At 36.1% G+C, this 18,729-nt stretch overlaps 1 protein-coding gene across 1 annotated transcript in view; it reads left to right on the top strand.

Annotated features, from left to right (window-relative positions):
* The window catches only part of DCN (decorin), a 223,659-nt gene that overhangs the window by 104,134 nt on the left and 100,796 nt on the right, over positions 1-18,729 (top strand). Inside the window, exons 3-4 of the mRNA XM_044087853.1 lie at positions 11,352-11,464; positions 16,565-16,778. Coding sequence (XP_043943788.1) covers positions 11,352-11,464; positions 16,565-16,778 — 327 coding nt within the window. The remainder of the gene's footprint in view (positions 1-11,351; positions 11,465-16,564; positions 16,779-18,729) is intronic.

Genomic DNA, 18,729 nt, shown 5'->3' with positions numbered 1-18,729 from the left:
GTTAAGTAAGGGAGGTTGTAAATCACCTTTGGAAGTGTGTGTGTGTGTGTGTGTGTGTGTGTGTGTGTGTGTGTGTGTGTGTGTGTGTGTGTGTGTGTGTGTGTGCGTGTGCGTGTGTGTGTGTGTGTGTGTGTGTGTGTGTGTGTGTGTGTGTGTGTTTGTGTGTGTGTGGGGGGAGCTTGTACTATCAGCAACTGCATTTTCATTCTTGCATCAGATTCAGTGTTTGACACCTTTGGTCTTCAAATTTCTTCAGACCAATCAGCAATTAAAACAGAAAGAGGAATAAATAAGGCTTTCTGTGTGATGCATAAAATAAATTTTAATTTACATCAATTAATAGGGTCTACATTAGATTAACAAAGTTTCAGAACTTCAAATACCATATGGTTGACACCATATGATCAAAGTTCTGAAACTTCGAAAATCTAAAAGAAAAAAACCTAAACAAACAAAAGTAAGTGCTTTAAGCAAAGGGGCAAGCACCCCCGCACCACCCACGTGGGGCCCTGCTACTTAAATATGGCAACTCCGAGATCACGCTACAGCATAGGCATGCCATTCTCTGTTAAAGTGCAATCTCAGAGTTAATATATGTAAGTAGTGGGGAGTGTGGGGGGTGCTAAAACACTTTTCGTTTACTTTCCTTTGTTTTTTTTTTTTTGTTTTTTTTAGATTTTCGAAGTTTCAGAACTTTGATCATATGGGGTCGACCATATGGTATTCAAAGTTCTGAAATTTCATTAATCTAATATAGACACAATTAATACACATTAATAAGCACATACAGAACATCATCAAACAACAATAAAACATTCCATAAAGATTTGTACTTTCTGCAGATATTAAGATAAAATGTAAGACATTCTAACCTAGCGATATATGTTAATAATGTAATGAGCAAAGTAGTTGTGCAAAAGAGTTAACTAATGCCAAAAAAATTGTTAAAATAAATAATAAATTAAAAAAGGCTCTAACAAAATTATCCAGAATCAGTTATCTACAAGAAACAGTGTTATTTTAAGTGTTTTCCCCTTAACACCTTACTGAGACCAAATTAAATAGGGTTCTGTCTGATTAAGTTTGATGCTAAACTGGTAAATTGCTATTTTGTATCCTAAATCACAACTGGTGGTGCCTTTAAGTGTGCAACAGCAGTAATTCATTTTAAGGACTTCACTTTTCTCTGTGTTAGTGTAAGAAGGGTTTTTGCAAAATACAATTAATGTTTAATTATTCTTCCTGTTTTTTAAAACACCTTTATGGAATTTTCACTTGTAATATAGGCAAACTTATATTTACATAAAAGTAATCAAACCATATTAACAAGTTCACATTTACAAACATTATATATCACATATAGGCTTAACTTTATATGTGCGTACTGCACATGTGTGAAAGTGAAAAGTGTGAAAGGACATTTTCCAGTTTTTGTAAAGTCGAAAAAATGCTTTAAATGTGCAATGAGCGAATGCACAGTGACATTCGCTCATTGCAGATTCAGCATTTTGGGTGTGGATTGCACTACAGTGGGCATCGGGAAATGGACCCTTTCCCCACTGTAGTGTGATCTCAGAGTTAGAATATTAAAGTAGGGAGGTGTGGGGGGCACAGGGGAGCTTGCCCCCCTGCATTACATTGTGTGTGTTCGACACTGGAGTTCTAAACCCAGCGAATCTGCTGTTTGATTTGCTGAGTTTCGACCTTCGGTGACATTTGACATGCAGAATTTGTCATTTCGGTTCGCACAATGGTCCGATCAACAATACGATTTTCAACTTTATAAAGGTAAACCCACATATATTGTTCTATACTATATAATCAAAGGAGCATTACATAAATTGTTCAATTCCTGCTTCATTTAAACCTTGTTTCTTCTCCAAAACATATTTTTCTACATAATTTACTCCTACCCTTTTCTAAAGATCCCACTTAATGTTATTTTATCTCTGTTACAATATTCACTACTTTAGATATAGTTGGTTTATACTTTGATTTCCATTTTCTAGTAATTGCTTTTTTGGCAGCTAGCAGAACTAAACTTAACAAAGACTTGCTATGTCTAGACAATTCATTTCCTTAATTACACTCATTTGTTTGCCCAGTATTCCTGATCAAATACTCTGTGGGGAATTTTTAAAGTCTACCAAGTCATTACACTTTGAGAACATATGCTCCCAAGTACCCATTACACCTCCAACATGTGCTATCTACCTGAGGAAACATTCTTTGGAGTCTGCTTGGGGTATAATAGTTTCTATACAAAAAATTCCAAAAAAATTTTAGATCTTCTAGATTTAGTTGCATATTTGGGGGACATACATATACCCTCCCATTGTTTCTCTGTGAATGACTTATTTAATCTTTCTTCCCAATCTTTTCTGACTTTCTCTGGTTGATTTCTATTATTATCGTGCAATATTTTTATAGCCTACTAATTATGTGTTTTTAATAGTAGCCTCCTTTCTAGATTCAGTTGAAAACTCAATCAGTGCAGGTATTTCATTTAGGATTTCCCTAACCCTTTCTGTTTGTCTGTATTCTGATATCAATCTCTGATAGGGAAAGCAATCACTCGACTGCAATCCAAAAGTCTTCTTGGCCTCTTTCCATTCTGTTACTTTCTCTCTCTAATTATTTGTTCTTAGTAACATGGCTCCTTTGCCAGCTTCTTCCAGTAAATTCCATCCCCTCATGCCTATTCTCTTTACCCCAATTGCAGTCATCCATACTGGCAAAATCTCCTTTCTCCATTCCAGTTTTTGCATAGTTCTTTGTAGATTTTTGATACTTTATGAATGTAATATACTGTATAACTGTTATTCTTCTTAAGCATCTGTGTCCAAAATCCCACTCTTTTCTTATTTCTAGAATCACCCATGTGATTCATCATCCCTTTCCACTTTGAACTGTAGCTTTCAGCTTGTGTTATGTATAAGAGCTTTAACTGTGTAGCTCTAAAATATCCCTTCGGTTCAGTTAATCCTAAACCTAGACAGAGCAGACTGCAGGGAATCCCAAATGTCTGCCAGCTCATCACACTTCATAGGTTCATAGGTGTGTACTAGGCTAATGGCCCTTGAGCCTTTACAAGCCTAGCCCATAGGATTACCCTGGCATCATGCCACCCAACCTTAGTTCCCAGTTCATCTGTCAAGTAGTGCCACTGGAGTGATCCGTGGAGTGAACTTTCTATTTCCCATCCACTCATCAAGATTTCTCATGAAGAGGGCCAGTGAGGTGCTCTGCTTGACATGCATAGGAAGTTTATTCCAGAGCATGGACTCTCTCGGTTATGAACCTGTCACTCCAGCATGTTCTGTTGATTGTGGTAATGAGGTTGAGGTATCTCTAGCATGTGGTGCGGAGGGATTGGGATTTCTTTAGATGTAGCATTTCTAACAGAGCTGGGTCAGACATAGCTTTGTAAGTCAAGCAGAGATTGCCTCTAAATAGGTGATATGAGACAGAGAATAGTTGGAGTTTTTTTAGTCTTTCCCTACAGGACAAATCTTTAAGGCCTAGGATCCTCTTTGTGAGGTACTTTTGCGGCCTCTCCAGTTGTTGCAGGTGTCTAGTGAGGTACATGCCAAATGGGGCATTGTACTCGATGATTGGCCTAATGAGGGAAGAGTAGGGGGTGACAATGATCTCTTTCTTCCTGGATGCAAAACCCTTAGTAATGAGATGTGCCACATAGATGGACTTTTTGTCCACAGTGGCAATGTGGTGGTCAAAAGAGATGTTGCTGTCAACCTGTGTTCCCAGATCTCTGATAATGCCTTCTGTGTTCAATGGACTACCATCGATGTGGAAATTCATGGGAACCTGTTTTTTTTCCAAGAGAAAAATATTTTCCCCAAAAATATGTTCTCAGCTACTTTTTCTTGCCTATCAAATCTCCAACATTTGCTATCCACCTGAAGAAAAATTCTTTGGAGTCTACTTGAGGTATAAAAATACCTATGTAAGCACTTCCAAGCAAAAATCCTAAATCTTCTAGACTTTGTTGCATATTTGGGAGATATACATATACCCCCACCCATTGTCTCTTTGTGAATTGCTTATCTAATCTTTCTTCCCAATCCTTTCTAAGCTCTTCTGATTGATTCTTATAATTATCATGCAATATTTTATATGCTTTACTAATTATTCCTTGTTCTAGAGTCTATTAAAAACTCTACCAGTGCTGGTCTTTCATTAAGCAGCCCCTATTTCTTTGTCTTTGCCTATACCCTAATATCAATCCTTGATAGGGAAGGCAATCTCTAACCTGCAGTCCAAATAAATTCTTGGCCTCTTCCTATTCTATTACCTTTCCCTTTGAACCCAGTATAAATTATATCCTTAAATTTCCAAGTCCCTCATTTTCTTTGCTAATGGTTTTAAATATAGCACAAATAACAAAGTTGAAAGAGGACACCCATGTGGTTCCTCTGTTCAGATACAATTTATCAAAGAGGAATCCTCCTACTATGACTTCTGCCTCTGATTCTTCATATAGCCTTCTAATTAACCTTATTATTATATCAGGAAATGTAAATTTCCCTACTCAAAAAATCTCACCGGACTCTGCTGAATACTTTCTCTGCATCAAGACCCATCAACAGCAGTGGTATTTTTTTACATTCTGCTTCCCTCTCAATCATCATTTTTCTGTTAATGTTGTCCAATGTTTTCCTCCCCTCCCAAAACCACAATGGTCTATATCTATCAAATTTGGCATCACCTTTTCCATTCTTTTAGCCATTATAAACATAAAATTGAAATATTCTTATATGAATCTGCATCCAATGGGTCTTTACTGTCTTTAGGTATTTCAGCCACCACAGCTTTTTTCCAGGATATTGGTACCTCCCCTCCTTTTAAAATACTGTTAAACAAAACCTTCTAAATCGTTATCACTTTCTTCCCTCCTATATTAAAAACTTCTACCAGAATACGATATTTCCTGGTGACTTTCATGCAGATTGGTTTATATATCACCATTTTTATCTCATCTTCTCCTCGTTTAACTGTTAATTTCTGAGCCTCATCTACCTCTACCTGGACATATTTAACTTTTCCATAAATATTTCTATGAGTGCTTTCTCTTGATTTCCCCACTTCTCTGCTTTGTACAAATTTCCATAAAATTTCAAAAATATCTCTAATACCTGTACAGGATCTCTAGTTATTTATCTTGTTATAGGCTCCCTAATTCTGGCAACAAACATTTCTACTTTCTGTTGCCTAAGTCATTGTGCCAAACGTTTTTGTACTTTGGAGTTATCAAAAATCAGCTGCCTAACAGCAATCTTTCTAAACTCATGCATTTTATCCAGTTCCTCCCTCGTCTTTTGTTTAACATTCTGCAATTGCACCTCTTCTTGCCCTGTGAGATTCCCCTTAATCTGTAATATTTTAACCTTTGTCAGACCCTCTAAATAATTCCTATTATTTCTTAAACAGATTTCTCTTTCTTTTATTCCCCCCTATTTTAAAACTTAATTTCCAGTTTATCCCACTCACTACATATTACTTCTGGAGTACTTCCATATAACTGCCTAACAACTTCTACTACCCATTCCTTAAATTGCTCTATTTTTAACAGGTGGGTGGGGACCTGCCAGTGTTGCATCTTTCCTTCTTTGCCCTGCATTTTTATCTCAGTAATTATTGTCTCATGATCTGAAATAGTTAAAGGATGTGTGCTACAGTTCTCAATTAAATGCAATGTTCCTATGAAATATACTTTCTGTCTAGTCTAGCTCACTTATTATACCATGGCAATGATATGTTAATTCTCAACTTCCTACTACTGAATTCACATCTTTCATCCCAAATATTTTCATAAATTTCTTCAGAAATCTACCCTCTTTATTATATTTTCCCTTCTACGTCCCCAAGAAACATCCTCATTTTTGCAAATCAAATTCCAGTCCCCACTTATAAGCAATATTCCCTGCTGAAAGCTAATTAATGTTTTAAGCTACATAATAGCAGTTTTAGGTGGAATATAAATACATGTCAGTGCAATCCTTATCCCATGCCAGTCACCCCTTACTACCACAAATCTGCCATTGTTATCATTTTTCCCTCTTCAAGCTCCTCTAACAATTCATATAAGTACTTCTTTTTATTTTTGTCCCTGATATAGTATTCATGTTATTCTTTGTGTTGAATTCATGTCACAGAAGGTGCTGCCTTGATAGCAGCATGGTCCTCATTAACAGCATGTGAACAGCATCATGCATAATTTGTCACTAAAATTCTTTTTTCTCCAGTAGCTTAATAAAATCCCCTCAATTCCCCTTATCAGCATTTATCCTAATACTGTCTGTAATGAAGTAAAGAAATAGCTTGAAATTGCTGCATTTAGTGAAATTTCTGTATAGGCTGTTGTTAATATCTTTATTTCGTATGGTAAATAAATGCCTGCATAAATGCTATAACAGCTTCCATGTAGTTTACCTACATAGAAGCTGTTATGTCTTGAACAACAAATCACGTAAACCAGGCCTACAGACTTAAGTGTTCTTTTACTCCAAAACATCTGCTCATATGTGACAAAGCTAATGATGATCTCTTTCAAATTAATAACCATTAGAGACAACAATCATCTTTATATATCCCTATAGGGGTCTATATGAGATGATCGAAGTTTTACTACTTCGAATCAGTAAACATCAAACTTTACTGATCAAAGTAGTAAAACACCAAATCACTATAAAAACATTTTTGAAAAAAAAAAAGGGGGCATAAGCAGGGGGGCAAGCCCCCCTGGCACCCCCCACACCCCCCACTACTTAAATATACCAACTTCGAGATTGCACTACAGTGTAGGAAATGGAAATATTCCATTTCCGCACTGTATTGCACTGAAGTGCGATCTTGGAGTTGGTATATTTAAGTAGCGGGGGGTGTGGGGTCCAAGGGGGGCTTGCCCCCCTGCTTACACCCTTTTGTTTATTTTTTTGTTTTCAGAAATGTTTTTATAGTGATATGATGTTTTACTACTTCGATCAGTAAAGTTTGATGTTTACTGATTCGAAGTAGTAAACTTCGATCATCTAATAAAGACCCATCCCTGTAGTTTTTATTGACATGACTACTGGAATTTTACTTTAGTTTTGTCCTTTTGGGTTTGATGTTTTCAACTAAATCTGAAATAATAGGACTAAAAATTAAACCATAAGTATGGAAAAGCAGCATGTTGGTAAAATATTCAGATGCATAATAACTAACAACACTAGCAGAAAACATTAAGTGCTATTCTACTCTCTCTTTAGTCATTTGGTAATGCATGACCTACAGTGATTTGTACAGTTATGAAGATCTCATTGTTGAATGGATATAGGCAGGAGAAAGATAGTTCATTGGATACAAATAATCCAATATTTGAATTTAGAAATCATGAATAAATGGACAGTGTTATAAATACCAAACTGAAGAAAAAAACTGAGGGGATAGACTTGTAACATTTAAATACTTCATGAGAATCCATGGATATCAAGCAAAAATTATCTTTTAAAGATATTAAGTAAGGAAAAAATCTTGGCAAAATATTGGAAGTGTAGCAGACAGCAGGATAAAAGCACTATCATCAAATTAAATAAACAATACAGAGGGTAAATAAAGTCTACAAAAGCCAAACTTGAGGTAAATTTAGACTTCCAGTCCAAGGACAACCACAAGGCATTGTCTGCAACCTCAAAAGCAATACCCAATTGTGTGAAGAGCTTGTTGCTAATACAGCCACCTATACTGAACCAGAAGATGTAGCAAACCTCCTGGCAGACAAATTAATTTCTAACTTTGCCCTTCTTTCCTTCTCAACCTCGCCCCAGGAAATGCCATCAAATACAACTCCCCCTATAATCACTAGTCCTTAATGCTCTCTCTGAGACCAGGACCACTGCAACTGTGGGGCCAGACAATATTCCAGGATGCCTCCTAAATAACATGAAATATGAGATATCAGGCCATCTGGAATTGCTGTTTAATGTAGCCTCCAAACAGGCATCATGCATCATGAATGGAGAACAGTAACAGTTATCCCTCTGCACAAAGATGAGCCATCTAAAGGTCCTGGAATCTACAGCCACATAAGTCTCACTAGTCTCATATGAATGGAAAGAATTATCATGGGAATGATCAATAATGACAAAGGAAACCTACAGACACTGGACCCAGCCCAGTTTGGTTTCAAGTGCTCATGCCTACTCAACCTAGTGGATTTGTTTGAGATGGTCACTAAAGCAATGGATGAGGGCAAAATGGTTCACACTGCTTACCTTAACATGGCCAAAAAATTTGACAAATGTTCCACTCAGGCATTGTTGATAAACTGAATAGGTTAGGTATAGTCTCTTATATCACCCAATGGAAAGCCAGCTGGCTTACAAAGAGGACCCAGGAAGTTAGACTTCAGACATCCACCTCTACAATGAGACCAGTCACAAGCAGAGTTCCTCAGGGTTCTGTCTTGGGACAGTTCCTTTTTAGCATTTTCTTCTCTGAGTCAAGGCTAATGTCAAGTTCCTCTGGTTGACCAAATTTGCAGACAATTGCCATTTAGGTACAGTCATAGAACCCCTGCCATCAGCACTAATCTTCTCTGGGAAGGGCTGACCCAGGCAAATAACCTATGTAAGACCCATGGACTAAAACTAAATGCCAAGAAATGCATAATTATGTCCTTCAGGAAGTCATTCACCCCTGGTAACTATCATATTGATAATGCGCTCCTAAGAGTTTGACCAATAGTCAGGAACTTGGGGATATACTTAGACAGCAATCTGGCTTTTGACCATCAAGTGTCTACAGTACTAAGGAAATCATTCTATGTTGTGCAACTTATAAACAAAGGTCCAAGTAAGTCATTGTTCCACTATATTCAGCATTCATAAGACCTATCATGCCCCCTTTGGAATGTACCTATCCACGCATATCCAACAGTTGGAATATCCACAGAGATTACTCACTAAAAAGATACAGGGAATAAGTAACATGTCCTGTGAAAATCACCTCAAAACCCTGTCCATGTATTTTGTCTCCTACAGGCTGTTGAAAGGAGACCTATGCCTGGCCTCCAATGCATTGCAGGACCCCATTCTGATATATCTGCAAAACAATCAGCACAAGAATTACCCATTCTAAAGATTTAAACCTTGCCTGTAATACAAATAGGACCTGCAGGAGAGACAGGTATGTATCCCAGAGAGTACTTCTTCTCTGGAACAGGCTCCCTACTCATGTAAAGCAGAGCTCCTCCCTAACATATTTTAAGCGTAACTTAGACAATTGGATAGGGAATAGGAAATTCATCCCTGTTTTGGCACCTTTGTTGCTAATGGACATAGGCAGTCTGTAAATGTTTCATTCCCAGGTCCCTGCTTGTATATATTTCACATCCCAAGATCCTCTTTATATTTATCAATGGTACCAGAACTTGTCAGAGGTTTGGGATGCATGGCCAGGCTTAAAAAGCCTTTAGTGGTCATTACCCTAATACACACCTAAGAACTTATAAGAAAAAAAAAAAACATGTATAACAACAGAGGGGTGTAATTAAAACATCAACAAGTCACAGAAGCAACGCAATCATAAAGTTTGACAGAAAAAATAATTGTGGATTGTTGCATTCTTGTCAAAGAGCTAGCAATGTCAAAACAGTATTGTATACAACTTCTAATTATAATCATTAAGCAGGGCTATTTTATTTGCTAAATGGAATATTTTTAGTTGAATAATTTACAACTATTCTGCTAAAAAAGATCCATTCAGTAGATAACTAAAACCATTCAGACTTCATGACATTAAGATACTGGTGGCAAGTTACTTTAAGTAAATCTAAGAAAAAACTGCCACCAGTTCTGGAATTCTAGACTGAAAGGAGGTATATGCATAAATAAAACCAAATAACTCATTATTTGGTATTCACAAAAAAGCCCTCACTGCTTAATGCCACATATTCATTATTACCTACATATACAATTGATGTCTGCACTAGGAGTGAGTTGGTATGTATAGAAATTGGCACATATTTAATGAGTAGAGAGTATGTGTCTACTTTTTGTTAAGTCCAGAACCATTTGATAAGTGAAAAAGGTCATTACACATTGGAACTATTTAATAAAGGTAATTAATGCAGTTTTAAACTATTCTGCTTTATTATATTATTAATTGTACAATGGCTGTCCATTAATATTCAAAAATGAGTATGCTAATTGGTCACCTCAACCAGCGTCCCCATTGTAAACTGAGGATAAATCAACGGCAAAAGTCCAGATGCTAAAATATCTTTGAGTGGTCAGACTTTTTTCTATTATTATGTGGTACACATGCATTAGTCTAAAGGACAGAAAGTCTGAAACTGAAATACTTGTCATTATTTAGTGACGTCATTCCTCATATAATGTGTGGTTTTCTGACAAATCACTGAAGAATGAAGTCACTAAATAATGACATACATTTCAGTTTTAGACTTTCTTTCCTTCATTAAATGCAGAACAGCAACATTTCTTGTCCCCTCCTTTATTTAGTCCACATTTTTTAAAATAAGAAAAAAAGCTGTAACCTCCGAACAGTTTAGAGGTACTTATGAGAGCAGAGAAAATACAAGAAAAAATCAGGTACATTCTGCAAAACTAAAGAAACTTCTCTATGTGGAAGATCTAACATTCCCTAGAGTTCCTTAGAGGTCAGGCACCTAATAAAAACATACTGTAAATATCCCTCCTAATAATAAGTGGTAGAAATACTTTCTTTAAAACTTTCCAAAGTATAAATCTACTAATGAAAGTAGGGCAACACAATGTAGTTAAAGTTGAATCTTCTTTACAAGACAGAAGATTCAGCTTCAGCTACCTTCTGCTACCACACCCATGTTGCTAGTTATTGTTATAATATTCTACACACCCCCTAGCTTATTTTGGCATGGACAAACTATGTTGGTTGTGGATAAATCCTACAACAGATATGTCTCTGATTACTAGTATAAAGGAGTTTTAGACTGCATCAAACTGACATTAAATTAATCTATATTATGGGGAAAAGCTGTTGGTTAGGAAGGATTTCCAACATATCTAACAGAAAGAAAATGAGAACAAATATATTGTTCCTTACACCCATGTTTTTTTTCCAAATATAGATTGAGTGAACATTGAAATTAAAATGCCATTATTAACATGCTAGCTATCAGAAGTGCAATGCTAAGATCACAAGAATAATGCTGACATCACCAGTATAATACATTTTTAAGCTTCCATTGAGTTGCAGTTTTATTGTCTAGCAGCTTCAAAAATCATGACTTTCTTTACATTATCTTTTAAAACATGTATGATTGTTATTTTTTTTTTTATTACTAGGGTTAAAGGAGGTACCAGACAAAATTCCTGTTGATACTACTTTGCTAGACCTGCAGAACAACAAGATCGGAAAGATTAAAGAGAATGACTTCAAAAACATGAAATTTGTGCAGGTATGATGACCACATATAACATTTGTCTGTACCGAGTTGCTATAATTAAAATTGGTACTTCTATGTTATTTTTATTTCACTCATAAAACATGTTTTAGCAAAAATAATCCCTTGGGGTTTTAAGAACAACATTGCTATTGAAGCAATTACATTTGAAGTTGTACCTCCATATATTTTTCATCTTTATTAATAGCAGTCATAAGATGTAGTTGCTACAGCAAGGACATTGCATTGCTCCAGGGAGCTAACAGTGCATATTTATTTATTTAACATTTGTTTACCAGAAATGTCTGACTGGGACAGAGTCCATTTTCAGCAATGGTCCAGGGAGAAATGTTATAGATGCATATCTTTCAAATGTGGGAGGAAATTGGAGCACCCAGGAAAAAAACCACATGTATGCAAGAAGGAGATACACACTCCACACAGATGGCACCCCAGCCAAGAATCGAACCAGAAAACCTCTTGCTGTGAGGTGACAACGCTAACTACTACACCAATGCACTGCCAGCCATTTGTGCTGAAATATGGGATTCTGCTTTAGTGTCATAGTAGAACTCATCCTAACTATAACAAATAGCTTCAAAAGGCTTTGAATATAAGAAGGTGTTTTTAACATTGAATAAAATCCTTTACTTAATAGACTGTGAAGTACCTAAAGAACTTATATGAAAGCCAGATTACAGAGTCGTTAAGGACATTTTCATATCCTTATCTTGCAGACTCAAAAATTAAAGAAAAGAAAGCAATTAGTCCTTGTAAATTTAATGCTTGGGAAGGAGTAATGCGTACTTGTTAAAGACAGGATAAATAATGCCTATGTGGCTGATCAAACAGAGACAAGAGGCATGTTTTGTAATGAAACGTTTTGCTAGGCATAGCTGACTGGAGATCTGTCTCAACTGCGTCCCCAAAAGGAGAGAATAATAGTTGATGAAATTATCAGAACATATCCAAATGCCAAAAAAATTAAAGTGAGCATTACAGCACAACTTATTGGTTGGTATGCTACCCCTTTCCTAGTGCTGTTATATAACTGTGATGTTGCATATGGAATGCTGTAATTATGCCTCAAAACTGGGAAAAAGGTTTGTCAATGTGCTCAACAACCTTTTGTTAAGCACCTCTAAATGCTGTTAATGTCTAGTTTTGCGCTAAAGTGTAACAGCGGCCAGTGCAGACACCACAGAAGAGGACTAGAATCTAGCAGAACTTTAAAATCGATTAATACACTTCACTCTGCAGCAAATTTAAACAAAAGAAGTGCTGGCAGAGCAAAATGTCTGACAGTTGCTTTTTTGTTTTTGTAACTGGTAGTACATTGACTTCATAAAGCTCCTCCTGCTGCAATGAACTACAGTCAGGTCCTGCTGATTGTAACTGCTTATCTCTTCTTCACATGCGTGAAAAGACTCAGTTCTCAAGCTTTGATTCCCTTTGACCTTGAGGTGAAGTGCTTGACATCCATATTTCAGACACATACGTTGTTATAATTAAAGGCTCATTCATAATCCTCTATATCAACTGCTTTCATTGAATATTAAATGCAGTGATTCTATGCACTTAAGATACAGTCAGTGGTAAGTTGCTTGTAACTGTCAAGCCGGCAATGTGAAGGAAAAGTAACTCATAATAGTTTTCCATTTGTCAATTAATAAGGTTTTGTGTTCTTTTCTGTCAGTTTTTTTACCTTAAGATTTTTCAGAGATAATATTAAATATGTTGTAAGTCATATTCCAAGATGAGCAATACAATGATTTTATTCCAGGCTGTGTAGCACCATTACATTTTTTCATCTACCTGTCTTCAAACTGCCAGAAGATTAAGCACACTATATTAATAAATCCCTGCAGTCTCATAAAACACTCAAGACTGAAATTATTTATAGAAATGCAGTCATGTGTTAAATCTCTAATCCCCACAGAGTTAAGGATTGCACACTAAGTGCTTCAATGAGTAGTGGCAAGAAGAGCCACAATGCAAATATCCCATATCTTTCACTTGGATTACAGTAGATTAAAATATTGCATGCCTATGTCTGTGGGATAGTCTTCTTATCCATGGTGAAATGTGACAGCAGTTTGGCAGTCCATTGTAGTAGAATCTCAGAGTCTGCAAATTATTGCATACCTACAAGTACCCTTTGGTATTGTGTGCTGAGATCACCAATGACATTGTACAAGAAAATTCTTGATGATGACATGAATGTGATCATGAGGTAATAGGACTGTTCTCATTAGAAGCACTAGTTAGTTATAGGCATGGGGGAAAATAAGATAAAAGAGCTGAAGTAATGTCATAGCAGGTAAGGGTGAAAAAAGGAAATTGGGATGGCAATGTGTGATAAATAGGCAAAAATATCAGAAATACAAGTTGAGGTCAGTGACTCTAACAGAATCCAGTGGCTAAAAAGGTTCAGCCATTGTACAGTTTTATTGTATAAAATTACTAGTTTGCATATGCCTGTCTAAATAATAATAGACCTGGATGTCATGATAATGGAGAAGCATATACATTTTTATTATTTATTAGTGCTAACTCCAGCCATGGTGGTGCAGCGGTTAGCTCTGTCACCTCACAACAAAAGGTTCTCCCATTCAATTCTCGGCTGGAGCACCTACTATGTGGAGTCTGCATGTCCTCCAGACGGTCGAGTTATGTTAAAGGCATGCAGGTAGGTGCGAGCATGAATGGGAGTGCCTTCGTTAAAGATTGGGCATCGGGCTGACAACTTGGCACCATAAAATCCACTGCCAATCATGAGTGGACTGGAGTCCTGCTGTGGTGACCCCTAACCGGGAAAAGCCGAAAGACATACCATTAGTGCTAACTCCAGAGTGAAAGGAGTATTGACATCATTACTTACCTGAACTCTGAGAGAGCATTTGGACCAAAACAACAGCACCAGAATCTAACATAGTTTTAAAAACAATTAGACACTTTACTGTGCAACACATTTAAACAAAAATGTGTTGGCATAGCAGTGTCTAACAGTTTTTCAAGATGTTAGTTCCTCAGTGAGACAGACTTTGCACTAGTGAATCATGAAATCTTTTGAAAAAAGCATATGGAGTGATATTAAGTAGTCTACAAAGGGCACTAGAACACTAGAATCATGAAAACCCTAGCACTGAAATAATGGTGAGTTACAAAAAGTTCTGTTCACAACAACAACAACAAGGCCCAGCCAGCCTGTACTAAATTAAATATTGCCAGGACTCTATTCATACTATGAATGTACATGGAATTAAAATAATTACCCAGAAGACAACTGCCATGTCTTTGAGTATTGAGTTGGTTGCTACAGCAGAATCGTTTGCCTTATCTGGACCACTGAAGAGATATAAAATAAACAGTTAACAAAACTATCACCTTGAATAAACCCACCGTTATAGCTCAAGTAAAGTTATTTTTGCTAGTTATATACTTATTTTATTTATTAATGATTTTTTGACTACAGAAATGTCATAATCCACCAGAAACCTTTGTTTAAACATGAGGCAAGTGTTCAGAATGGAATTATATAATAAACAAATCTCTGAATGCAAAAAAATCATTTTAGAACAGTAACAATGCACAATACACAAACCAAGGTAATGTGCCATTAGAGTATACTAAGGCAAAGATAAAAGTAGTTCTGCAAAATGAATAAGTAACAAAACAAAATATATTTACAGTAATTGCTCTGATGTGAGAGTTTTAGAATATCACTATATAAGCCCTGACATTTCTAGATAGATTAATTGTCAAAATCTAAATATATTAATTTGTTTATTATGTCACCTTTAGTTTGTGAGGCTATCAACAATATTCAAACCTTCTTTTCCTTTGTAGCAATCCCTTTTGAAAATAACTGTCTGTTATTCCTATTCACATATTTACACTAATAACTGAAAATTCAGTAAATCATCTTTTCATATTGTTTATTTAATGTATTTTAATTTCATGTTGGATATTTGTAAAGAAATGCAATAATAATAATAATAATAATAATAATAATAATAATAATACTATCCAACATGAAATTAAAATACATTAAATAAACAACATGAAAAGAGGATTTTCTGAATTTTCAGTTAGTAGTCTAAATATGTGAATAGGAATAATTCTTTACAAAGAATGCCGCAGTGGTACGGTGGTAGCATTGTTACCTCACAGCAAGAGGTTCTCCTGTTCGATTCTCGGCTGGGCTTGGAAGTGCCTTCTGTGTGGAGTCTGCATGTCCTCCCCGTGGTTGGGTGGGCATTCGAAAGACATGCGTGCGTAAATGGGGATGCCTTCATTGAAGGTTGAGCATTGAGCTGGCACCTCAGTGTTTCATAAAAAAATCTACTGCCAATCATTAGCGGACAGGAGTTCAGCTGTTGCAACCCCTTACCGGGAAAAGCCGAAAGACAAACAACAATTGCATTTCTTTACAAAATGTAACTAAAATGGAGAACATGTCCCTTTGTGCTTACAGAATCATAACAGCATCTAATATTGTGCACACACTGTACATAACGTCTTAAGTTTTGTTTACCAAAACATGATAACAGCATTAGACAAAATTACAGTCATGCACTTTAAGTGTTCTTTAGAAAGTATTTGTATTTAACAGAATGAAATGGGATCATGAAAGTTTATATATTCATATTGGGAGTTAGGGTAGTTTATGAGAGGCACATGCCCCAAATTAATGGGAAAAATTAGGCTATCATGGAAAACATTCAGTGCAAAAATTGGCAAACTATATTACAGCTAATGAAACATATTTGTCAAGCACAGAATAAAATTGCATAATGATTGTTATTCTCAGATGATGTAGAATGTTACGATGAAGGATGTGCAGTTTGAGTTCAAAATAAAGGCAGTCATTTTTTTATTTGTATATGATGTACACAAATATGTTGTTTTTGATAACCTTTGATGAAACTACAGAAGCAGCATTTATGCAATCCATTGAAAATTCTTTCATTGCAATGTTTATCATACTTCTTTACTACAAATCTGAGAATCTGAAAATAAATATCTGTATATTCCTACTATTACTGCGAAGGCTGATGCTTGCATGTACTATAATATGATATGATTGTCTAATAAGTGTATACCTTCTCCTAGATACTTATACTGGTAAACAACAAAATCACCACCATCGATCCAAAGGCTTTTGCTGGGCTGGTCAGTCTTCAGAGGCTTCATTTGTCAAAGAATCTTCTTAAATCAGTACCACAGAATATGCCAAAATCACTCCAGGAACTTCGTCTTCATGAAAATGAGATTGCTGAAGTAAAAAAATCAGCTTTTGATGGATTATCTAACCTAATTGTGATTGGTAAGGGCTTTATTCAGTTTTGGCATTTGAATATACAGGTGCTTATCCATGTTTAGTTTAACAAAAGTGCTATTACTATTAAAGACTATGAATCCACTACATTACGTGGGACATGTTCGCAACATGTAGCACCATTTTAGTCTACAGTAAAAGTAATCTATTAGAATATTTCTCATTTGCTCATAATGTATTCTGGCAGGCCTTAACAGTGTGTTTCCTGTAACTAAATACTTTTGAAGATCCTATTACAATATTTAAGGACATATCAAAATAGCTCGAATCCATGATTATCACCTTCTTTTGCTTAACTTGGAACTACCAAAACAAGCATACTGTGGTTTCTATCTCTATTTCTAAGCAGTTGTGCTGCATAGCAAGTATTTTCTTACTCTGGTGTTTTAATGCCTCATCTAGCCAGTGGAACAGACACAATGTCCAATCATCTCTCTTCCTAGGCACAGGTGGCTAGCAAAGCACTATATCTAGAATTAACAACTTAGTAACTCCAGCTGAAGGATCCACCTTAGTTCAAAAGGTCATTTAGCCATACTGTAAACCCTATGTTGGCCCTCTGAAGCCATCATTATTGCATTTCAGTGATTATTGCACTTGGGCGACATAGTATTACTCTTTTTATTGCTGCTGTTTCAAAAAAGTCCATAGAAAATATGAAGCTTCATTATAGGGTACACTAAGCAAATTCAATACAATCTTACCATGGAATTTAATAATATATCAAGCTTGAACATAAAAGATTACAACATTTCTAAATTATAATGTATATTGCCTCACAAAAGGAAATAATCCCTTCCAAACCACAGCAGAAAGAACAGTGCAGCACCAATCTGTATCTATTTTACCTTATGCTATGTCCAATTGTTACATATTGCAATGCATCTGGTGATATGCATATTGAATATGTAATTTCATCTGTGTATATTTATGATTTTGATTACAGCCTTCATCCTTTTCTTTTGGTGTTTATATAGCCCTCTGTTTCCAAGGGTGGACAATACATTTTTCATTATGCATATTGTCCCATACATAACTGTTAAGAAAATGCTGCTGAAGATCACTGTTTTCCCATAGAAGGATCTGGAAACAATCTATCACTCCACAAGTGCGGTCCCTCCACTGCTCCCGGGAATTACAGGCCCATCAACCTAACAAATCTCATATGCAAAGCTGTACAGCATATAATAACAGCCTGATTAATTATGACAATAAAAATCTCATTGGGCTAGAGACATACCAGCTTCGCTTTTTAAGGGTACCGTACATCCTGTCTAAATAATCTATTTAACTTCTTTGAAAGAGTAACATAAACATTTGACAGTGTCCATGTTGTAAACATGACACAATTTGACCAGGCCAAGGCCTTTAATGCTATACCCCATGCTAGCATAGTTAGTTAGTTAAATGAATTACAAATAGATGCCCAGGTGGTAAGATGAAAAGCAAATTGGTTAAGACACAGAACCCATACAGTGTAGTAATATGTGCCTCATCATAAAGTATGAAGGCAACTGCTGGTGATACCAAGGCTCCATGCTGGGACCCCTTTTGTCTGGCATTTACTTTTCCAACATCCAAATCAAAAACTAAGACCTTTGACTAACAAGGTTTGCAGATGACTGCAAACTGGTAGTCATTGTCAAGTTACCCTCTGAAATTCACGCCCTACAAAAAGAAGTTGCACTTATAAATAGCTGGCGTGTTAACAATGGGCATAAACTATATACTAAAAAGGTTAATATAGTCACATTTGGCAGCTGTCTTTCAACCCACCATAGATGGGTCTAAATTGCAAGATCGAAAGTTTAGGTGACTGAACACCTAAACATCGAACTTGTAATATCGAACCTAAAAAAAATTGAACATCGCAGGGAAAGATGTCCATTGGCCACGAAAATAAAAAAAATAACTTTACACTCCCCCTGACATGGGGTGC

This window comes from Protopterus annectens, chromosome 11.part0 (genome assembly GCF_019279795.1).
Source record: "Protopterus annectens isolate FY-2018-M chromosome 11.part0, PAN1.0, whole genome shotgun sequence".
In the NCBI taxonomy this organism is placed as follows: domain Eukaryota; kingdom Metazoa; phylum Chordata; order Ceratodontiformes; family Protopteridae; genus Protopterus; species Protopterus annectens.
Note: the sequence above shows the minus strand (reverse complement) of the source record. Positions and strands in the feature narration are given on the sequence as shown.